This window comes from Talpa europaea (genome assembly GCF_964194135.1).
Source record: "Talpa europaea genome assembly, chromosome: 15".
In the NCBI taxonomy this organism is placed as follows: domain Eukaryota; kingdom Metazoa; phylum Chordata; class Mammalia; order Eulipotyphla; family Talpidae; genus Talpa; species Talpa europaea.
This window is the reverse complement of record NC_140083.1, coordinates 7,175,162-7,199,890: the sequence shown is the minus strand read 5'-3', so window position 1 is coordinate 7,199,890 and position 24,729 is coordinate 7,175,162. Positions and strand designations below refer to the sequence as shown.

Below are 24,729 nucleotides of genomic sequence, written 5' to 3'. Positions count from 1 at the left end.
AAGGCAGTGTGTGTGGTGTGTGCTTTGCGCACGCGTGTGTGTGTGTGTGTGTGCGTGCGCGTGCGTGTGTATGCATGTGTATGTGTGTGTGTGTGTGTAACAGAGAAAGAGGAGAGGGAGGAGGGGAAGGGGGAGAGGCAGGGCAGGCGCCATGTGCAGGCATATTTTAAGGAGTGAATGTCTGGGATGGTGGCATTAATTATATAGCACTGGAAGCACTCATGAAAGCTTATCATAGCTAATACCATTTTAAAATAGTCTATCCATGAGTGTATGATAATAAATAAGAAATAAAACAAACATTACTAAAAACATGTCCACTAAGGCACAGTTCACAGATGCAGCGGATTTAACGAAAGACAGGAAAGTAGCCTGATGATGGCCACTGAACAGAAGGTTTTGAAGAAGGGGACAGACGAGGAGTGTATCTACACTACAACAGGCCAGGCACTATTTGGGGCATTTTACAAATATCTGCATACTCTTGATATAATCCACACATGTAAAGAACTATGTATAAAAGAACGGGCACTTTAAGCATTAGTAAAAAACAGCATGAGGTGAAAGGATCTGGGAGATAGAACATGTAACATTCTCTGAATTTGCAACTGAAAAGCCAATCAGAAGATGAAGTGCAGTCAAAAGTTTTTAAAGAGATTATAAGCAGCAAAGCAGTGGATGAGTGTCAATGGAAGCAAGGATAACCCCATGTGCTTTTGGAAAAAAATCTCAATCGTATTTATGGGATAAGTATGTTTTCAGTTCTAACAGAAGAAATAAACCTGAGAATCACTGTAGACCATCTTCAGAACCCACTTGTCCATTGTAGTGCTATGGACAAAAAAAAAAAAAAAAAATTGGGTACCAAGGCTGACTCCTGCCACACAGGCTATCCTAGGAAAGCCACAAATATCTTGAAGCCTGTGTGGGATCCCCTCCACACAGAAAGACTACTAGGTCCCAAGTAGAGATTTTTCTTTTTTGAATAAAAAAGGTAAATGAGGGAGCCCCACTTGTAGAAAGTGCAGGACTAGAATAGTTCTTAGCCCTGGCATCTATGCCTCTTTCTGCATTTAGGACCAATATTCTAATCTGCAAATTAATAACAGGATCAGAAAATCCATTACCACAAGAAAGAATAAGTATCAGCTAAAAACAAAACTAAATATTAAAATGACTTTAATAAATTCACTGAGTAACAGGATCATAGCAAGCACTGGACACACACCAAGAAGTTGTAAGGTGTGTCCCTGACTTTAAAAGCTGGAGGTGTAAAACAAGATTAGCTTCTTTGGTGCCTGAAAGAAAGCAATTAACAGCCTGGTTCTGTTCCAGCAAAAAAACCCTGGGGTTCTCTACTAGTGGCCGGAAGTGCCTGGCAGTGTACCCAGGAGAAGCTCACTTGGACATTTACAGAGGGCTGGGCAGGGTGAGGAGGTGGGGGGTGGAAGGGCAAAAACACAACAAAAGTGTCAGCAAGAGAGGAGGCCAGAATCACCTTCTGGCTCCATCCTCGACTTAAGGTACTGAGCCTGGTATATGGTAAATACTGTAAAAATATTTGTTAAATAAACGAATGATGGAAAGTGCTCCTCATTGACTCCGTTTCCTCCTTGTTTCTTCAGCTTCATGTAACCCCCAGAAAACCAGCTTCTTTCCCCTAGTCTACTCAGTTGAAATTGACCTCACTGAATTCAGGCACACCTCTGGTGGCCAAGGTCAATGGACGTTCTGTCTTCTTTGACTTCTCAATGGCACCACACTCCTTCTTCAGGAAACTCTCCCTCGCAGAAGCCTGAGACCATAACAGTCTTTCCTGATTTTCCTCTTGCCTCATCCATTGGCTTCCCCATCCTGCTCTTCATCCTCTGCCTACCCTCTAAGTGAGAGCACTGCCAGACGTGCCGCCAAGGCTTTTCATGCAAGGTGTCTACTTCCTCACGCAGGCACCCCACCGAAAATGTTTCTTACCTGCATTTCTGTAGCAAGGATTCATAGTCCTCAGATTCATTAAAGGGTATAAGCTTCAAAAAAGTGAACAAACAGGGCCTCCCTAGCGGCGCAGGCGGTTAAGCACCACACTGTGAAGCTGTCCGCAGCCTCGGCAGCGCGGGTTCGATCTCAGCCGGCTGGTGAGAATCCCACATGGCGTGGCAGACCTCTCCTGTCTCGCCTGCTGCTCCCCTCAGCAGTGTATTTCGTCAGTCGGCCTATTCTGTTCCCCGCTCTGTCTCTGGTGAATCCTCTCACCCTCCCGCGCCTCTGGTCTGTACCCCAGATCTTGTATAAATAAATCTTTTTTTTTAAAAAAAGTGAACAAACAATGCTGACCACACTTGCTCGAGGTGGTGCGACCCACCCCTTCACTTGAACTATCACCCTAAACTGACCTTGATGGCCTCCACATTTCCATGTCTGGTCCCAATATCTCTACTGAACTCCAGATCAAAGTATGTAACTACCAAATAATGGTTTCAACTCCATTCAGATACACTACAAATTTCTCTGAAAGCCCAAAACTAAGTTCTCGAAAGCTCACTAATTCATTTAACAACCATTCTCTACGAGGGTACTGGGGGAAAACAGAAACAGACAAAGGAGATAAAAATTCCCCTATACAGGCCTCCCCTGGTGGAGCAGGTGGTTGAGCGCAGCGCTGAGGTTGAGCGCAGCGCTGAGGTTGTCCGCAGCGCTGAGGTTGTCCGCAGCCTCTGCAACATCGATTAGATCCTGGCAGGCCGGCAAGGGTCCCACATGGCGTGGCAGACCTCTCCTGTCTCGCCCGCTGCTCTCCTCAGCAGCGTATTTCATCAGCCTGCCTGTTCTGTTCCCCACTCTCTCTGGTGTATCCTCTCACCCCTGCCCCCAACTCTGGCCTATACCCTGGTTCTTGTATAAATAAATAAATCTTAATTAAAAAAAAAAAGTCCTCTATCTGTGAAGCTTGAATTCTAGTGCTCATTCTATCAGGCTTGTTTTCTTGATGAAAGTGGTTAAATTTTGTAACCAGTAAAATAGCTACCATTTCTTGAGAGCTTACTCTGTGGTAAGCTATTCCACAGCTCATTCCATCTCATGTCAATGAGATATTTTAATGTTCTTTTTAGAAATGAGGGAACTGAGATCAGGTGAGGCTAAGTAAGCAAGCGAGCAAGCTGAAGAGCCCAGGCTCAAACCTGAACAGGATGGAAAATCTGGGGTTCCTGTAAGCCTCCTCATTCAACACCACACCCAACCACACCAGAGTCCAGGCCTAACGGCAATGCCCTCTGACTTGCCTCTCCATCCATCACCACACACTCAGTTCTGACCTTCTTGTTTTCTATCTAGTTTCCTATCTGTCCCTCTGCCTCCAGCCTACCACTATTCCCACCCAAGCTGCTCACTACTGTCGGAGTGATCTTTCTTAATGCAATCTCATCATGGTACCACCCCTCGCCACTGGATCCTAACTCTGAAATGGGCACCTCACATATCATCTGTTTCAACATACCTGTCTAGAGTCACTGCTTCTCCTCCCCAGAACCACCTCTCTATTTTCTTTCTTTTTTTTTTTTAAGATTTATTTATTTATTTATACAAGAAACAAGAACCAGGGCACAGTCAGAGGCACAGGAGGGTGAGAGGATTCACCAGAGACAGAGTGGGGAGCAGAACAGGCAGACGGACCAAAGACACTGCTGAGGGGAGTAGCGGGAGAGACAGGAGAGGTCTGCTGTGCCATGTGGGTTTCTCCCTGGCCAGCCAGGAATAGAACCCGTGCTGCAGAGGCTGAGGACAGCTTCAGAGCGCTGCGCTCAACCCACTGCACCACCAGGGAGGCCCCCACCTCTCTATTTTCTGCCCCTAATGTTGAAGGACTTGAAGTTCATTTCTCAGCAACACTGTTCTGTCCTTTTCTGTTCTTGCTCCCTTTTATATGGCCTTCTGTCCAGCTAATTCACCCTTCATTGCCCACTTCATGGATCCCTGTTCCAGAAAGTCTGTCCTGGTCCTGTCTACTCCCACACTTGGGTTTGGTACCCCGTATCCCTGTGGCTTTGCACCTAAGTCATCATTTGTAATTGCTGGGGTTACGGTTTCTATAATTATGACCAGATTGTGAACATTTTGAGGGTAAGAATTCTGTGTTTCATAGCATATCACCAGTTCCTAACCCAGTGTCAGAATACATGCTAGAAGAATAAATGTTGAAATTGAATAATGCCTTAATTTCCATTTCAAGTCATTTATTATACTTATCCATACCTGGGTACCTAAGAACAAAGATTATTTATGTGGTTAACAAATTATTATAAAAGCATTCTTTTCTCCCAAAAGAATAGTTAGAAATATCGCCACATTTACAAATTTACTTCATTGTCTTGTAAGTCTGAAACTGAAAAAAAGAAGTACAAAAAAAGGGAATGAGAAAATCTTTATTTTCAACTTGACTACAATTGTTAAGATTCTAGACAAAATAATACTGATTTAAAAAAAAAAAACAACATCTCCCAACTTTAGGAGATCTTGCTCTTCACAATTTTTATATGGATGTGACTCAACTTCCCTACCTGCCACCCACATTATCAGTCACGCTATAAAGCAGATCCAAGAGTCCCTGATGGAAGGCGGGTGTGTTCCTTCTTTCCCAGGCTGCCTGACACCCAAGTGAAAAGCAACATTAAAGGGACAGCATTTCCTGCGATAATAAAAACCTGTGAGCACAAAAGCTCTTCACAGCACGCCCCCACACGATGACCCCAGCCAAGTGTAAATAACAATTTACACCTAATAGATATTAAATGCCTTCCCAGAAGCATCTGTAACACAATGCCATTTTAATAGTCTCTGCCCCAACGTTTCCTTATATATAAATGAAGCCGCGTTACTGCTGACCCATTATTCCTTGGCCTCTTTTCTCCAGTTTAGGCAGGGTTCAGTTACATGGAACCCACTCTAGAAAAAGAGGTGAGAGAAAAAAATTGTAACCAATTACTTAGGACTTCACATGCTTATAAAAAGCAAACAATCCTCATATTTATTTGTCCCCTAAATCACAACTTTAGAACCAGATCCCAAATAACATATACTAAGACAGAAGGGAAGACAAAGAAATGAGAAAACCTTACTTTGTAAATTAATATCTAGACCTGGGTAACTTACATGTCTTTAAAATATTCCAAACTTTAGACAAGAGTCAAGTACACAATTGAAATATATATAGATTATACATACATATCATATATTCATTTAAATTTTATCTTTTTCTCTGCATTCTGTGAGTGATTAATTAAAAAGTTCTCAGACAAATATTAAAAGGGATGGGGTTTGAATAAATTTGTCAGTAATCATATGAACAAGAAAAAACATATGATTAACCTGTCAAAACTGAAAGTATACTGCTTCTTCAATATTAAAATACGCCATCTCTCTATTACTAAACTACTGGAACCTGTGCTGTCTTCTTCACCACTAAATTCCTGTGCCCGGCACATAGTAGGTACTCAAACTTTTGGTGAGCAATAAACTAATTCATACATCGAGTCATCTTCTCATAAAGCAGGGGCTTCTCATGACAGCCTAAGGGCTGATTCCCTCTGCCTTTTGCGGGCCAGAGCACACCAGGCAAATGCATTTGCACAGCAGCTCTGTGTCTCTCCATCTCCCAGGGACCCAAGATCCCCCACCTGCAGCGGGCTGCCCTACACCTTCAGATCAGGACAATGAGCTTGCTTCCTCCATCTACCCCGTTGTCGCAAAATGACAAGAGTTCAGTGGGTGACAGGTTAAGTAAAACTGTCTCAGGAACAACTGTGATAACAGACAAACCCCTAACTTACAACAGTAGTTACATTTTCTCCCAATAAAATGTCCCATAAAACTTATCACCTTAGCCATTTTCAAATCTACAGTTCAGTGGTATAAAATATATTCATAATGTGCTTCCACCACCACCACCACCATTTCCAGAACTCATTATTTGAAAGCTGAAACTCGATGGCTAATTACACAAGAGACCCCCATTCTCCTTCCCCCCACACTACTGCCCCCGCCCCTGGCCACCACCCATCTACTGTCTCTGTTCTGACTCCTCTGGGAACCTCACGTGAGTGGAATCATACGATATTTGTCTCTCTGTGACTGGCTTACTTTACTTAGCATATCCTACAGGTTCATCCATGTCGCATCTTATGACAGAACATCCTCGATTTTAGGCTGAATAATAATCCACTGTGTATGCATCATCTACTCATTCATGGGTGGAACTTTGGTTGCTGCTTCCACATTTTAGCTATTGTGGATATAGCTGTTATGAACATGGATGTGCAAATATATCTTCAAGATCCAGCTTTCCATTCTTTGGAGTGTATACCTAGAAGTAGAATTGTGGGTCCTATGGTAATTCTGTTTTTAATTTCTTTAGGAAATTAGAAAACTACCATTCTGTTTTCTACAGCAGCCAAACCATTTTACATTCCCTCCAAAAGTGCTAAGGGTTCTAATATTTATACACTCTTACCAACACTTGTTATTTTCTGTTCTTTGTTTGCTTGTTTGTTTTTATAGTAACCATGTTAACAAGTTACATTTAAACCATCTAGCCAGTAAGTAAATGTTTAGTCTAAGAGGATAATTTCAGCATAGGTTCTCAAATAGATTTTGCTGGATAGGAAAACTAGTATCATTGTCCTTGAAATCACATCTAGCAAGCCCTTACCTACTCACTCTGCCTGTATTTTAGACTGATTTTTGCCTAGATTTGGTTCTGGGTTACAACTAATAAGATAACCAATTTCAATTACTTTAAAGACATGCATGATTTTATTAATAATAAGAGCAATTAAAGGTCAAGTACCTAAAATACTTTATTGCCTAATATTGAGAATTCACTTTGCTTCATTAATCTCAACACTAGCAATTTTAGAAATACTTAATTTAAAAAATAGGCGCAAAACTTTCATTAAAAAGAAACACTACTCAATCATGTCCTCAATCATTTCCAATTGTAGAATGTGCTGGTATAGAACTACAAGTATTACAAAATGAGGTGTTTTGATTTAATGAAGTATAAGAATAAGGCAGATGCTAAAAAGAAAATTATATAACCATAGCTAAGATTAGAGTGTGAGTGGTGAAAAACCATCTACTACTCTTTTATAAATGTTTTGAAAGAAAATTTCGAACCTTAACAGAATTAATAAATAAGATTGTAGAACAGTTTTAGATCCCTCTACTTACAATTGTTTTTTTTTCAATTCTGTTAATTTCCCTGATGTGGTGGAACAGAAAGCAAACTCTTTAATTCTAACATTCTATTACCGATATTTCTAAGTTATCTTAATTTCAGATAGAATAAACCTACTAATGGAAGCAAACCAGAAACGTGTTTGCTTCAGTACTGTGTCAAACACTGAGTACTACATTTACTAGTACTAAGTCAAATGACTGAAAATTTTCATTTTATGATGAATGAATAAATTTTTACTAGAAAATACTTTATCAAACATGTCAGTTTCTAATCCGCCACAATTTTAACAAGGAGGGACAATTTTCTACGCCCCCAAATTCATTTATTGTAATTTTTTCATATATCTCCAATACATCTCCTTTGATAACACACTTTCCATTTTTTCCTTAATTTTTCTTATGGGTAGTTACTAACAAGTCTATTACTTTGCCAGCTGGATCTCAGAAATTTTCTCTTCACAGATGTTTCTCTTCAAAATCACATCAATATTTACTGATAAGAGGCTTTCCTTTTAATCTAGTCTCACGATACTTCCAGCCTAAAGCTGTTACACAGGCCAATCTACTCCTTTATGTCAGTGGAGAAATAGTTCATTGAAAAATGAAACCCACAAATCCATCAGGACTTCATTGTAGCACCTATAGTATACTCATTTTGAAAGCTTCAAAATAATGGAAACTGTTAATACACTTAACATGAAACACAATGTGCTAGAAATAATTAAAGAAACATAACCCTGTCCCTATGACTTCAATGCTGATAGCTAAGACTTGCATGAGAGCTGTACGGTTACTCTGGAGAGCTTACCCAAAAGGTCCAACTAAAAGTAGCTGGGTTTAGCCTTTATTCAATTCTTAATAAGATGTATTGGTTAGTTTGTAGCTTCCCCTAGTCCTATGCATGTCTATTCAATACAACTTTGGAGAAAATTATTAGAGAAATAGCCATTTGAGAGAAAAAAATAATTAAGTAATTTGAAAACACAAATAAACTAAAACAAACTGAGGAGCCAAAGCAGTACTTGTCATTAAGAATTCTATTAACCATTTTTACTTCCCTAGCCTATGTTTTCAGCACAATCTATTGATATTTGAAAGAATCATGACATATGAAAAGTCATCTGGCTCAGCCCCTTCATTTTATTTATATACAAGGAGAGTGAAATCAGAAGCATGGAGCTATGTGAGCACGGACACCGAGGTGATTAACACGGTAGTCTGAATGAGAATCCAGGAGTCTGAACTTCAACTTCACTGGCTCTAAAACTAATTTAAAGGCAAATAGAGATTCAGGAATATGCTTGATAAGGGCCTAAGTTTTTCTGCTTATAGATGTCAAGTTAATAACAAAGATGCCACTTACTCCTATCACAAAATAGTCTAAAATTAAGTGTGGATACAGCGCCCTCTACTGCATGTTACCTTTCTGAAAAATGTTAGCAACAACATGCAGAAATGGCTTCTCATCTACTCAAAATGAAGCCTAAAGTTTATGTAATATGGTGGCTTACCTACATTACATTTATAAATGCCATGTCAATTCCCACTCTGTTTTACTCTCTCTCTCTCTCTCTCTCTCTCTCTCACACACACACACACACACACACACACACACACACACACACACACACATGCTTCTCTCTGAAGTTTCAGAACTTTCGAAGTTGTAAGTAACACTCCTGCCAGTCTCAAAAACGTAAAACTTGAAACCTCCTGTTATAGCAAATGAGCAAGAAACTTTGGGAAATCTGTGCCTTGAATGACATCAGATCAAAAGACTAATCATCTTTTGTAAGCATTCCATCCCATCATGAAACCTTCAGATCAATAAAATAGTTATAACCCTTAGCTTACCTGGACAACAGGATATTGATAATCCATACAATACACACCATACATAGCAAAGGGGGAAGTCTTCAGACAGAGAGCACAAGAAGTGTCTAAGGTTTCGCCTTGTTTGATCTGGCTGTGCTGTCAAAGGAACTAGGTAGCACCAAATAATCCTTGGCTGGCTTCCGTCCACGCAGATAGGCGTGCTGGCTCCACCGAGGAGGTCAGGGCTGGGTTCAGACCGGGCCTCCTCCCAATTAGATTCACCACTACACAGAATTGTCCAGGGAAAAGCAAAAGGCTCCAACTAAGTTACTAGTTATAGACTGTGAACTGTACTTGAGATTTGCTGTTACTGTTACTAGTTTTAAACTGACAACTCCCCCAGAAACTCCAGAGGCAGTAAATGACAGCCAAGGAGGGGAGAACCGGCTCTTTAAAGAGGGAGGAAGCACAGAGTACTGTCCCCCTGTGATATCTATGTCCAGGGCTGTAGATGCGTCAGAGGGTGCACTCCCAATCCAGGACATGGAAAGGCAGATGGGACTGGTATTATTTCTCAGGTCCTTCTTGGGTGGGACCATGCGCACGCGCAAATGCTCATGCTTGAGCTCTCTCGCTCTCTCGCTCACACACATACACACACACACATGCACGCGGGCGCGTACATACTCTTCTCACTGTCTCTGGCAGAGACAGGTGTTAGGATTAACAGTATCAAAACCTTCTGCCGTGGAAAGGAATGGGAGAAAAAGAAGTCACACTGCTACATGGAGTAAAGGGATCCCTTTCTTCGTGACTCTGTGTTTCTGTATCATTTAACACTCCCTCGCCTTGCTTTAACAGAGGCTAGGACAACTGGCAGGATCAGCACTAGAAAATAGGAAGGTGGCCCCAACTCTGAGGCAACATGAGTCCGCTGGAGACCTTTAGATATGTAAGATACCCTCTCAGCTGTTCCCATCACACATGGAAGGATTAGCTCCAGCTGTCTGCCAAAAGGTGGGGGGTGGAAAGGTCTTTTCAGAAAGCCAGTTGCTTTTCCCCTTTTAGGAAGCTGTGGTGCCCACCCCACTGTTATACAGAAATACACAATGTGCACACATATTTCTATAGCAGATATTAAAAGCAGCAGCACATATGGACAGGTGTTAAGTCAGTCTGACAAAGCATGGCAGGTTGAAAAGTTGGCTTTCAGAGGAGAAACGGCCCATCTAAAACCAGAGAACTGCTAAGTAATTCTTAGAAAATAGGACATAGAGTGAGCAGAAAGTGAAAATAAATGCTCAGTAAGAGACACACCAGTTATAACTACTGCTCTTAAGAAATCCTCTACTTGGGACAAACATTCAAACTTCAAAATGATAAATAATTCTAAATTGGTCTCAGGGGGGCTCCCTAAATCTTGGAGAGCCAGTAATGTTATATTTTAGGAAGATTAAACCATGAGGATTAAATGCAACCTTGAGGCATCTGAGTCTATGTGTTACCAAGCCCCCACCACCAGTGCAATTTTTCTCCTTTTATGGCCACTGCAATTTATTTTAGGATTGTTCAGAAGGAACTGTTGTTTTAAGAGTCAAATTGGCCTTAGTACATCTAAGATAGTTCTTTTGGTTATCATTAAATCAGTTCCACAAGATTTGGAGGACCTCTACAATGTACTAGGTTATCTTCAGATGCTGGTACAGATTCTATGTGTGCTACACACGAGGGACAGTAATGATGAACTCAGTGTAATTATGAAAAACAGTACTGAACATCTTACATACAAGGGAGTGTGCTGATAAACACTGGAAAACTGAGCACAGGCACGTGGTCAAAGACTTTACAATCGAAATAATAGATAGATAAGAACAGAAATAACAGATAGATAAGAACACAGGTAAAGCCAGAACATGAACACAACACTACAGCTCAAAATTAAACACCTTAAGCATCTTCTTCTACATGGAGTAACATTTCTTAAAAGTTGATGTTTATTTTTTAAAAATTACATTTATTGAGGTAACAGTAGTTTACAACACTATGTATGTTTTAGGAGTACAGGTTCACACCTCTATCTATGTTACCACACCACGCCCCCCACTCAAACCCCAATAATCCTTTGCCATAGTCTATTGGGCTCCTCCCCCCTTAACACTCCCACAGTGCCAACCACCCACTAACTATGAAAGCCTGCTCTGTTGACTCTTGACAGAGATTATCCAAAACTCAATGTTTTAGATCTGACTTGTCATACCTTCAGGATATGTAACACACTTTCTATCTATAGTGGTTATTAAAATGGTAATTAATAAGTAACAAAAGGATTGTTTCTGTAATAAAATCTCATACTAAATTTCATCTTCTAATCAAATCAGGTAACTTCTCAATCCTCCTTACTCCATGTACTCTGCGGCTTGGCCCACACTCTGCTTCGCTGCAGCCAGAGTGGCACAGCAGCCTCGGCCACACACACACTCTTAAATGAATAACTGAAATCAATATTACATCTTTTTGATATCAAGATTCCAATACATATGAAGACTAGGGAATGATGATATTTCTTATAAATCACAGAAGTCTATGGTAATGAAATGTAGCTGACAAACACTGAAGTTCAGAGTTAATCCATGATTTCTGATGAGTTAATTATGGAAGATGACATCCCCAGATGCCACTGTATTTAAGATGACAGACTTATAACTCAAATTTTAGAACTAAATTTTAAACCTGAAAGAGGCCCCCCAAATTGCTTTTGAGGATCTAATCAATTTCTGGAGATTTAAATTCTTCTTGAGTATAGGGCAAAGGTGAAAATGCATGACTGAAAAAAAAAGTGTTGAATAATGTGTAGAATATAATTCCATATTTGTGACTGTATATAAGTACCTGTATGTATGTCAATCAAAAACTTTTGTGTGATTTGTAAACTTTATGTCTTATATGTAAATTATGACATTTATTTATTCATACACTGTACAACTTACTGGTTGACACTATTGACACTATTACCAATATTTGCCATATATAGTATATATGTATTGTTTAGCTTATATACTTGTGCACATATACATACATGTATACATTATCGGCATAAGGCAAAACCAGTACTTCTGTGGGGTGGGATGCTGGAAGGTGGTTGGTTTTCACTAATTTACAGATAAACTTCTAATTTGTTAAAATATATTTAAATTAGCATTTATTACTCATGTAACTTATTTTTAGAAGTTTAAGGAAATAAACGCAGATTTTACTTTGAGTACAAGTACTTTAAAAATTAGTAATACTCTGTCTATAATTTATATTATTATATTTGCTTTACCTAACAAGGTAGCATAATTATGAACTTCTATGCAAGACTAGAGGATCTAGATTATAAATAATCTTAATAATGTTTCACCCAGATTCGCCCAAACTGTGCTCAACTCTAATTCAAATAATTAGCTCTAAGAAAAATGACAAAGTAACTCAATAGTTGAGTTCTATATAACACCCTGTATTTTCTCTTATCTACCTATCTGTAAAATTTTTTAAATTGTCATAATTTAAAGATCAATAACTTAGTCAAACAAGAACTCTCTAAGTCAGAACAGACTTATAGAAAGGTGCATCTTTCATCAAGAAGACAAAGTATTCTACAAAAGATGAAATTACCACAGTTAGGGTTAAAGTCTTCTCTCCTCTCTCCTGACCCAGCCTCTCAGCTAAAAACAGGAAGGGATTCTATGAATGGCTTAAAAACTCAACATTATCGTTTCAATATTTTTCTTATTTTCAAAGTGATTTTAAAAAATTAAAATGCTTTAACTCAGATACTACTACTAAGTGATTCCTCCCCTCAGAACAGACTGGATAATTCCTTTAAATTTTCATACTCAAATAAAATCGAGAAATTAAAAAAACTGATTTTCCAAAACAAGCTCAGAATTATTTGTTGACAATGCTAATGACGCCATTTGAAAAAAGTATATACTGTGCAGTATGATGAAAGCTTTTATGGTATTGGTCAATCAGAAACTTGCAGATAAAAAAAGGCTTTTCAATTTCAGTACCTTTCATTAGCAGATATGCAGACAATACACTCCAATGCTTGGCACATCTAGAATGCCTCTATTAAACAGAAATGTAGCAATCAAAGAGAAACAGACCTAGTAACACTTGAGGGAGCTATCCAGAAATTATCTTGAGATTTAAAAATTTAATTTTTGCTAAGAATAAAGTGGACTATCTACCACACACACAATCAGCCCCTTGCCAGAGGGCACGGCTGGTGACAGCACAGTACAACCTGCGCTGCCTACAACTGGGTCCCAAGAACGGGGTAACCAGAGGCTATTTGAGAGTCTTCTCTTTTCTACTCTCTCATTCTTGTTTTCTTCCCTGCTTTTCCTTTCCTTCTGCCTATGTCACAATCCTACTGCCAAGAGTGTCCAAAGATACTAGTTCAGTCTCAGGGTAGAAGCTTTAGTAAAGACTGCCGAGACCTTTGTTCTGCTCACAAAATTGCTAAAACGTTTTAGAAGCGATAACCTTAGAAGGTTCCAAAGATTGCTGTGTATTAGGACAATAGAGAAGTTAAGAAACATATACTACTTGAGATAGATGACAGGAAAGAAGATAAATGTGTAGACAAAATACGTACTTAGAAATACGTGAGACTTAGGCATCTGTGTGACCAGTCTACTTGACTGTAGGTGAACAGTGGCAAATGACAAGTAGGTTGGAATCATTGTAGAGGGCCTAGGACACTAAGCTACGTATTTCAGTGCTTATCTTTAAAGATTGTGGAGAGGAAAGAGTATTATAAAAATAGCTTTTTTGTGAAAATGGCTTTGGTGATTGCAGGAAGAAAGGCATTTCAGAAAAACAACCTGAAGCGGGGAGGCCAACCAGAGGCTACTCTCATAATAATCCACAGATCATTAATGGACATACGATGTTAGTAGTGGGATTACAGATGTAAGAGACATTAGGACAGCAGCCACAGGAACTGGAAACTGTTCAGATATGGGGTATGAGAGAAAGGGTAACTAAATATAACAGCAAGATTCTCAGGCTAGTTGTCAGGTTAAATAAGGAAGGCGCTGCCGAAAGGGGGGAACCAGAAGCATGCACTGGTCTGAAGTTATGGGAGGGCACCCAAGAGAAAATGTCTACCAAGAACTCAGGTGCAGGCAGCAGCCATAGGTGAGAGATCAGGATTGGAAGAGAAGATCTGAGAGGAATACAGGCAGGAGGGCCAACCAAGGCCATAACATGATGGAAATTTCTCTACCACATTGATGGATTTAGTTCACAAGATTTATTAAACATTGACCATGCACTTCCAAAAAGAAGAGCTAAATGGGGGGAGGTAGAAAGGAGGGAAGGAAGCAAAGCAAAGAGACAAGTTAGATACAAGGTAAAGGGCTGAAAATAGAACCTTAAGGAATACTCACTTCTGGAAGGCAAAAATAGCAACAGAGGATAAAAAGATTAAGCAGGATGGTATACTGTTCACAAAAAGCAGGACATCTGTTACTTTTCTTCTATCCTTATACTTGGGAAAATAGTCCGTAAATTGATAACAGAGATCAGTATATAACATATCAAGTAGAAATACAGAAAAGCTAAAGGAATAAAAATTTAGGAAAGATGAATGAATTTAGCAAATAGATCAAAACAAGTTTTAAGAGAGCTTTTAGTACTATCAGTAAAAAGATGGCAACAAAACTGATAAATTCATGATCGAAATGAAAACCAGACACAATGCCACACATATATTTTAACAAAACTTTTGATCCTGGGATACTTCACCTTTTGGGTGGCAGTGAAATAAATTATTATCTATAATCCAACTACCCACTGTTGCCTCTCACAAGGTAGATTTTTTTTGTTTTGTTCTGTCTCTGTGTCTTTGATCCTGTTGTTTTCTCACCCATTTCAAAATCTTAAAATAGATCCTTCAAGACCTGCCTTAAATGCTACCTGCCTCATGAAGCTGTTCCTGATAGCTTCCAGCTATAAGTAACTTCTCTCTGGACCGCCATGGTAATTTATCTCTGGCTCACTTACAGGACTGAGCAGTTTCTAGGTTTTTAAGCAGACTTGTTTATCTACTAGATGACTTCTTTAAAGGTAGGACCTACATGTTCATCTTTGTAGGACTTAAGCTGATAACCTTTTACACAGCATGAGCCTGAGCCCATCAGCATGTGAAAACTACCCTGCGGAGGCACAAGAATTCACAAACACGGACACAGACTATCACAGACTATCACGAATTTGTTCCATCAACACTCATTCAGTGAACCAAAACAGTATGACATGAAGTCCTAGAAATAAAAAAAAAAAAGTTCTCTAAGCGCAAACAATAGGGGAGAGAAAGTAAACAAGAATAAACATCAATATACCACTTAATAAATCTCTATGGTAGGTAAAAAAAAATGGTCACAATATTTCACAGACCCTCCAACAAGAGGGAGAATTTTTCCTTCACCTCTTGAACTTGATTTTGGCCTTGTGACTTGCATTGGCCATTGGGGAATTAGAAGATTAGCAGGTTTGACAGTTGCTTGTTCACAGGCTTCTTCTTGCTACTCTCTGGAATTCTGAAGTTACCATGTGGAGAGCCATGAAGGAAGATGAAAAACCAAGAGATGAGCTATTCCAGTTGAGCCCCAGGTGCGTCAGCTTACCAACAGGAAAGTGAGGTCATTCCAGGCCCTCCAGGCCCAACCAGCATAGAAGAACCACTCAAATTCCCAACCCACAGAATTGTGAGAAAATAAGTGATTAATTTTGTTTTAAACCATTAAGTTTTAGGGAGATTTGTAATGAGCAAAACTTAAACACAATAGAATATCAGGTCCAGAAACAGGCCCACAGGTGCACGGCAGTTCAATAGAGAGTAAGTCTTTTTAACAAATGGTACCAGGAAAACTGGATATCCATATCTAAAAGTGTATCTACATCCATATCTTATACCATATGTAAAATTTAACTCAAAATGGACCAGAGACCTAAAATTCTAAAACATGAAACTAAAACTTCTAAGAGAAAACCTTTGTGACTTTGGGGTAGGCAAAAATCTCTAAGACATCAAAAGCACAATTCATAAAAGAAAAAATTAGTAAGATGGACTTCATTAAAAACTTTTGCTCTTTGAAAGATACTGGAAATAAAAAGATAAAGCACAACTAACAAAAAAAATATCTGCAAAGCATATATTTGATGAACGGCATACAAAAACTTCCCAATAAGCTAAACCATGGGAAAACCAAGCAACTGAATTTTAAAAATTGAGCAAGATTGGACACTTGGGCAAAGGAGATGTAGAGGTGGCGAATTACCACTTGAAAAGATGCTCAATATTACTACTCAATAGCAAATTAAAACCATAATTTCTACATATTGGAATGACTATAATGAAAAACACTGACCAGGGTAAAAGGCTCTTTCCTTTCCATCTGGCACAGCCACCAGTAACCAAGATGGGCGCTTCAGGAGCTATGGAGGAAACAGGCGTTTGACAGATGTGCTTTCTTCTCAGGGAGCACTGCTTGGCGGTACTGCCCAGTTGGGCACAGGGTGCCTTGCCCAGGTGGCCTGATAAAGCTCGCAGACTGGGATTAAGGTCAGGCCAGGTTACGTTGTATACTGGATTTGTGTGCATTGTGATGACCACAAATTCTAGCTCCTAAAGGTGCATCCTAAAGCCAAGTCTGTCCACTGAGGTGTTAATCAGTTCAAGTTGGCTCAAAGCCCCGAGTCTGCTACTGAGGAACAAATTGGACACCACCATGGGGCTCTGAGAGTCCTCCTGAATCTCATTGGGTTGGTGAAAATTCCACATACAGTTCTTTTGAAGTGATCTCCACTGATCCATTCCATAAAGCTATCAGAAGAATCCCCGACACCCAGTGGACCACTGCAGCAGTCCACAAGCACAGGGAGATGTGAGGGCTGACATCCGCAGTCTGCAAGGGCCAAGGTCTAAAGCAAGGGCGACAATTCTACCAGGCCGTGCAGCTTGGAGAAGGCACAGCACTCTAGTCCCATGTGATGGCTAATCAACAATGTCTAGAAAATTCAGGATGGCCAAAACCCAAAGACTGACAATATCAAATTTGGCAAGACTATGAAGGAAGAAAAAGTCTCAAACAGTGCTGGTAGGAATGCAAATATTACAGCCAGTGGGAAAAATGGCTTAGCAATTTCTTTAAAAAAGTTAAACATGCACTTACTGTATGATTCGTCTACTTAGAAGTATTTAGAAATGAAAGGAAAACACATCCACATGAAGACTCACATATGAATACTCACAACAGCTTTATTTGGCATCGCCCCCAAATGAAAACAACCCCAAATGTCTATCTGCAGGTCAACGAGCACATGGTGGTGTATCCACCAGATTGTATTTAGCTACAAAAATGAGTGAAGCATCAGCATAGGAAATAAAATGGGTGACTAAAAACTGTGCTGCTCAAAACAAATTAATAATGATGCCGAGTAAAAGAAGTCAGGTAAAAAAAAATATTTCATGATTGCATTTTTATAAAATACTACAAAATGCAAATTCATCTATAGTGACAGAAAGCAGATCAGTGATTGCTTGAAGAAGCTGAGGGATTGGGGGACAGGAAGGTTACCAAGGGGCACCAGGAAGCTTTTGGAGAGGATTCATATATTCAAAAATTTGGTTGTGGTGATGAGTTCAGGGGCATATATATATATATATATATATATATATATATATATATATATGCAAAAACAGTCAAATTGTAAGTCTTACAGTTTACTGTAACTCAATTATACATCAATAGAGTTGTTTAAAAATTGAAATAAGTGAATTCCTGTCCCCACATCCCACATACTGCAATGAGTTTGTGTAGGGGTGGTTATTCTCTTTGGGGGTGGGGTGGAGTGATAAAGGGAAAAAGGACAAAGTCACCAACCCGCCTTAAGATATTACAGTGAAAAGTTTTCAAAAAAGAAAGATTATAAGTATGGCAAATTAGGTAGGTGACTGGACCAAAATTAAAAGGGCAGGATTTTTCAAAAATCATTTCTGATTAACCTCCCTGCCACACACACATCCCCCTCAACCCTTGTACTTTCTCTTTAGCAAAGAGTCTGGTTGGTTTCTATAAACAACACAGCATGTGGTTAAGAGCTACCTGAGTTCAAATCTTAGCTCCATCACTTCCTAGCCTGTGTAACTCTGGAAAAGTTATTTAATGTGTTTCTGCCTCAGGTCTTTCATGGGAGGAGGGGGGAGTAACATCTCATAGGGTAGATGTGATGATTAAATCAGTGTATGAACAGACCTGGCATATACTGAATATTAAATTGCCACTACTGATACCATCACTATCACCATCTTGTTCAGTGACTTAGAAGGACATTTAAGGGGCTTCAGAATTAATCGATTCATGAAGTCAGATCTGTATCTGAGGAATAAGTGGACTCAATAGGAAGCAGAAAGTATGTGAAGAGCTATGTACTGTGCTATGGGGAGGTGAGGTAGGGGACAGAGAAGAGACTCCTACATTTCTGCTGAACGAATTACTCAATCAAGTGAGAAGACCATGCTTGCCCCAAATAGGGAATATTATATTGCAAAGCAGGGAAAGAACTTGCAATTTTTATCCCCAAGCAAATCTCAATTGCAAAGCAGGTGACAGATCTTCTTTTTAATTAAAAGTACCAAAATACAATGAGAAACCATTCCCTTATATAAAGCTAAATAAAAAGCTAATCAAAAGGTGAGGCCAAGCGGTCTGGAATGTGTGACTGCCTCTCAGCCTGGACTGTGCTCACCAACCGGTGCCTCACAGGTGAATGGCCAGGCCCTGCCTGCCATCCCACCAGGGACAGAGGTGGCTCTGACGGTGGGTGCAGCAGTGTGGGAATCCTTGGGTTGGCGCCAGCCCCCTGGCTCTATTCAGACCTATGATCTCTTCTGACTTTGATTTAACGCAGCAATTATGGGTAATGTGGTTTGAAGGAGATAAATGCCCAGTGTAGCTGGCTGTCACTTACTCTGCTCACGATGCAAGAACATTTTTTAATTAAAATTCTCTTTATGATAAAGGAGCTGCTTCACTGAATGTGTCTGTGCAGCCCTGATATGGAGCTTCCTCCAAAGCGGATTAAAAATCAAAGTTGCCCCTCCTTACTTCTGACAGGGCATGCACACACAAAAGGGAATTCCTTAACCCTAAATTTCCACCATTTGTATCATTAGATCCATGAAACTACTTCTCCCCACTTCTCACAATCACACAGTATAATACAGCATTACATTATTTCCAATAATGAAAGTTCATCTTTAGTTTTTTGCCAAGAAGTTCCCTTAATCTTCTTTTAGATAAATACGCAAACTAAACACTTGTAAACATATATACATAAAAGACAGTATCTCTTTCATTTGAAAAAGTTAAAGGACAGCTGAACATAAAATATCATTTCTAAAGACCAGTTTTTTTCATTCATAATACAATGACTTGTTATATATACTTTCTGTATGCAGGAACTTTAATCAAGTGAAAGAAACATGGGATTATTTTAGTCTTCCATGGTTCCCCTCAACAAAAAACCACTGTGCTCCAGCAGTTTAAGGAACCTACATTAGGTACTTCACGTCAAAACTGTGTAATGTTGGCAAGTTCATTTAAGACAGTGACAGCAACAGCCACGCAACAACTACAGAGAACTGTAATTATGGGCGCCCTCGGGAGAGATCAGGACCACTTAGTGGTCCCAAATCAATCAGTAAAATATTTGTTTCAACTCAGAACTTCCCATCCAAAAAGCTTAAGAAAATAATTTATAATTAGCTAGGTACTATTATTTTGATTGCTTGGAGAGGACAATCGCTGACATTTATGCTTAAAAAGAAAGAAACAGCACATGGTCGAAATCAATTAAATTTTGAATAGTAGAAGCAAAGTGACTGAAGACAAAATGTGTACTTTTTTCCTCCAAGACACACAGCACAATGGCAGTGTTAAGGTCAAAAGTTAAGAACTGGTTTTCTGTCTCCCTATAGGAGAGTGGTACTTCAAACTACAATTAATTCAAATAAAGTTTTTGAACTAAGAGCCTCTAAACTCAAATAACATCCTTTCAGGAGAGTGTCGTAAGTCTTCTTAGGAAATTCATGAAAAAGACTAAGCACCCCCCCCGCCGCCCCAACACACACACACACACACACACACACACACACACACTGCAAGAAGACCTTGCCAAGCTACTTAAATCGCAGATGTAAGAACACAGAGCTGATGGCATCCTTGTGATGCCAGGGCTGCTCTGGAGAAGTATATGTGGAAAAAAACTGATCTTTTTCAGAAAGAGGAAACCCTTTGGAAAAACAACTTTATGATGGCATGCACGCATACACTCACACACATACACACACATACATGCATGTACACATGCCCTGGCCCTGAGAAAAATGGCCTGGCATAATTAACGAGATTAATGAGCGGTTTAGAGTAAATAAGATGAAAGTTAGTCCGATCCTTACAGGATTATGAATTCAATGATTTTTTTTTTTTTTTAAGATCAACACCATGTAACAGGATTAAACCAATAGCTGCTTTTTTTTCATATTACAAACAACCACAGCTGGCAAATCCAGGCCTAGAGCACTACTATCTCAGCCATTAAAACAACGGTGAGGGAGTTCAGGCCTAAAAACGATTTGGCTTTTCTCTAACTTGCTGACTGCCCTATCTCCACAGGTCCAAAATACCTCTGGGTAATTCCAAAGGAGCTTGAAAGTCAGAGTTTCTTTCTATACCTTGATCCCACTACTCCCAACTCCTTTCCTGTGGTGGTAGAAGGACTCATTTGGTGATAAAAAATGACCTAAACCCACAGTTTGTGTCAATATTCAAAATCAGTTAAGTGCAAATTTATGAGTGGGCATGGTTACAAGGTGCTGCCCTAGTGCAGAGCAATTCCCTAAAATCTGAAAGATTCCAGTACTGACATCAGGCACACAGGTTTCAGATACAGGACTGTGAACTGTATTACCTTTCCAAACGTGTAATTCTTAAGCTTAAAAAAGGTGCCCATGACACGAGTAACGCGAGTCAGGAAACAATGAAAACTGCTGGCGCAATGAGCAAAACGGTTCCGAACCATGGCCAGCAAACTGAAGCTGTGTGTCTAGACTGAGACGCTTGGGGGTATTAGAAGAGACAGAGACCCGGCTGGAAGCCTGTATGTTAGAGATGGATAATGACATTGCAAGAATGGCTAGAACGACAGAGTATTTTAAGGGAAAATTCTCAAAAGTCTAGGTTAGGGGTAAATTTTTAAAAGTTACCATCAATCAAAAGCAACCCAAAAACTTTGGGGGGATAGACCAGGAAAGATACCATGAAGTCAAATCATATAACTAGGTAAGTGTCCACGTCACAAAAACTTCTATAGTCCTATGATTTTTAGAATTTTAATTCCTAAAAAAATGCTAACACAGAAAGGCAATTTGGAAGACAGCACAGGTACCGTGTATGTCTCTTGGACCACTCATATCAGTAAATTAATTCTCAAGCTCTCATTTGTATTTATGAAATTAATTTTCAAACACCATTTATTGCTCTTGGAACACTTATACATTAATTTACACACATGCTTCTCTTTGCCCTTGGAACACTAATACATTTACGCACATGCTTCTCTTTGACAGAAACACTATCGATCAACATAAAACAAAACTAGTGAACTTCTGCCTCCAGAAAAGAGTACACCCACTTTTCCCTATTCCTACTGCTGGTCCAATTTAAAACCCTAGACATTTTATGTATTAAACAAACATTAAAAGCTACTTAAAAGCAGTGAGAAGAAAGCAAGACTTCAAAACATAGTGGTGAGTTTTCTTCTGGCTTCCCTGGGTTTTCTGTTTGCCTCATGTAGCCTAGACTTAGGGTTAAAGACTTAGAAATGCCAGTGCACCCAGCCAAAATAGGCCCTGCAAAAGCCTGCTCCCACCAACAAGGGAAGGGCAGAGTGGCAAGACCGACATTTCAAGACTGCTCTCAAGCTACTCAAACTCCACCTCACTGTGACCCACACCAGCAAAGGCTGAAGGAAGGCGAGACTTCTCCACTTGCCAGGTGTATTACCAGGAATCCCCAACACCTCTGCCGTGAAAGCAGAGAAGGAGAATGGCGCCTATATGTTCATCTCCATGAATAAACCATCCACCTCGTAGAAAACACGCAGAAGGAAACATTCAGGGCCTACCATCAGACAAAGAACTCTTAGACTTGACACTAAAAAAACTTCATAGAAGAAAAATTTGATCAGTCAGATTCATCAAAATTTAAAACTTTTGCTCTGTGAAACACCCTAATAAGAAAAGATAAGACAAGTTAAAGAGCAGGAAGAGGGCCTCTCCTGGTGGCGCAGTAGTTGAGCGCTGGGCTGCGAAGCTGCCCACAGCTTCTGCAGCGCGGGTTCGATCCCTGGCCGCCGGCGAGGGTCCCACATGGCTCGAAAGACCTCTCCTGCCATGCCCGCTGCTCCCCTCAGCAGTGTATTTGTTTCGTCAGTCTGCCTGTTCTGTTCCCCACTCTGGCTCTGGTGAATTCTCTCACCCTCCCGCGCTTCTGACTGTACCCAGTGCTTGTATAAATAAATAAATAAATAAATCTTTAAAAAAAAAAAAAAAAAACTTGTGGAAACTCTTTAAAAAAAAATAAATAAAGAGCAGAAAGAGGTATTTGCAAACCACCTAACTGTCAAAGGACTAGTATTGAGAATACAGGAGGAATTCTCAATACTTAAAACAAAAGAAACAAACAATCCAATTAGAATACAGGCAGAAGACAGTGACAACAGTCATTAAGTATATGGAAAGATGTTCAACATTATTAGATATTAGGGAGCAGCAAATCAAAACTATAATGAGATCCCCCTACATATCTGTTTATATGTATTAAAAAAAAGAAGTAACACCGCCAAATACTAATAAGAATGCAGAAGGGAAAAGAATAACATTGCTGTAGGAATATAAAATAGTACAGCCGCTCTAGAAAAGTTTCCTAAAAAAGCAATAAACATGCAATTAATCCTGCAATTGCATGCCTGAGCATTTATCCTAAGAAGTGTCCCCACAAATATCTATACACAATTGTTTACAGCAGCTTTATTCATAATTGATAAAAACTGGAAACCCAGGTGTCTTTCAACATGTGAATATTTAAACACATTATGGTACATCCAGACCACAGACTACTACTAAGCAATAAAAAAGAATGAATGACTGACATATGCAACAATTAGGGTGACTCTCCAGATACTATGCTGAGTTTAAAAATGCAATCCCGGAGCTTCCCTGGTGGCGCAAGGAGTTAAGTCTCAGCACTATGAAGCTATCCCGCAGCCACTGCAGCATGAGTTTGATCCCCAGCCAGGGAGTTGATCCACATGGTACAGCAGGCCTCTCCTGTCTCGCCCGCTGCTCCCCTCCACAGTGCATTTCAGTAGATCCACCTGTTCTGCTCCCCACGCTGTCTCTGGTGAATCCTCTCACCCCCCTCACCTCTGGCCTGTACCCCAGTTCTCATATGCATAAATAAATCTTTAAAGAAAAGATTTATTTAAAGAAAATATTTATTTATGCATATGAGAGCTGGGGTGTAGGCCAGAGGTGTGAGGGGTGAGAGGATTCACCAGAGACAGCGTGGGGAGCAGAACAGGCAGACTGACTGAAATACACTGCTGAGGGGAGCAGCAGGCGAGTCAGGAAAGGTCTGCTGCACCATGTGGGTTGCTCCCTGGCCGGGGATCGAACTCGTGCTGCAGGGCTGCGAACAGCTTCATAGGTTGCATCTTGACCCCTTGTGCCACCAGGGAGGCCCAATAAATAAGTCTTTTTAAAATGCAAGCCCCAGGGTTAGGCACTGTGTGAAATGACAAAAGCACAGAAATGGAGAAGATTGGTGGTGGCCATGAGGTAAGGGCAGGTAGGAAGTGCTGTGGCATGAATGAGCACCGTGAGGGCGCGGCCACTCCTCATCTTGACAGCATTATGGCCAGTTTCCTGGCTGGGATACTGTACTGCTGTTTTCCAGGGTGTCACCACAGCGGCGGGGGGGGGGGGGGGGTAGGGGGGTGGGGGTAGGGGGAGTGGGAGGAATGGGGGGGTGGGGGGTGGGGGGGTGGGGGGGTGGGGGGGTGGGGGGTGGGGAGAGGGAGAAGGCGCCTAAGCAAAGTGGTACATAGGGGCTCTCTGTACTACTTGCTACAACTGCATGTGACTCTATAATAATCAGAAAATAAAAGGTTTGATGAAAGGAAAGTCTGTTCCTATAAAGGATGTTATTGGGACAACTGGCAAGTTGGACTGCAGACTGCAGGAGAGATAACAGAATCTCCATTAAACGTCCTGGCTTTGAGATCTGTATGTGGTTATATAAGATACCCCTTACTTTTAAAAAATAAATATGGAAATATTTTGGACTAAAGGGACATTATGCATGATGTTCATAAATATACACCCACACACTTTTTAAATTTATTCAAGAGAGAAACAAAATAGTAAAGCAACTATAGCAAAATAATAAGGGGGAAAAAATCTTTGCTGGTAGTGGATATACTCATTATCTTGATTGCGTCACAGGTGTTTACTTATGTGAAAACCCCATTAAATAACACTTAAGTATGTGCAGTGAAGTTACCTCAAAA

The 24,729-nt window shown here is 40.1% G+C and overlaps 1 protein-coding gene across 33 annotated transcripts in view; it reads right to left on the bottom strand.

Annotated features, from left to right (window-relative positions):
- RBFOX2 (RNA binding fox-1 homolog 2) overlaps positions 1-24,729 on the bottom strand; it is a gene marked incomplete at its 5' end in the record, with an annotated part of 239,344 nt that overhangs the window by 74,261 nt on the left and 140,354 nt on the right. For 2 of the 33 annotated variants that reach the window (XM_084256434.1, XM_084256437.1), the window contains one exon: positions 9,085-9,129. The exons of the other annotated variants lie outside the window; for them this stretch is intronic. In XM_084256434.1, coding sequence (XP_084112560.1) covers positions 9,085-9,129 — 45 coding nt within the window. Of the gene's footprint in view, positions 1-9,084; positions 9,130-24,729 lie in introns of those variants that run through there. 33 annotated transcript variants of the gene reach the window in all.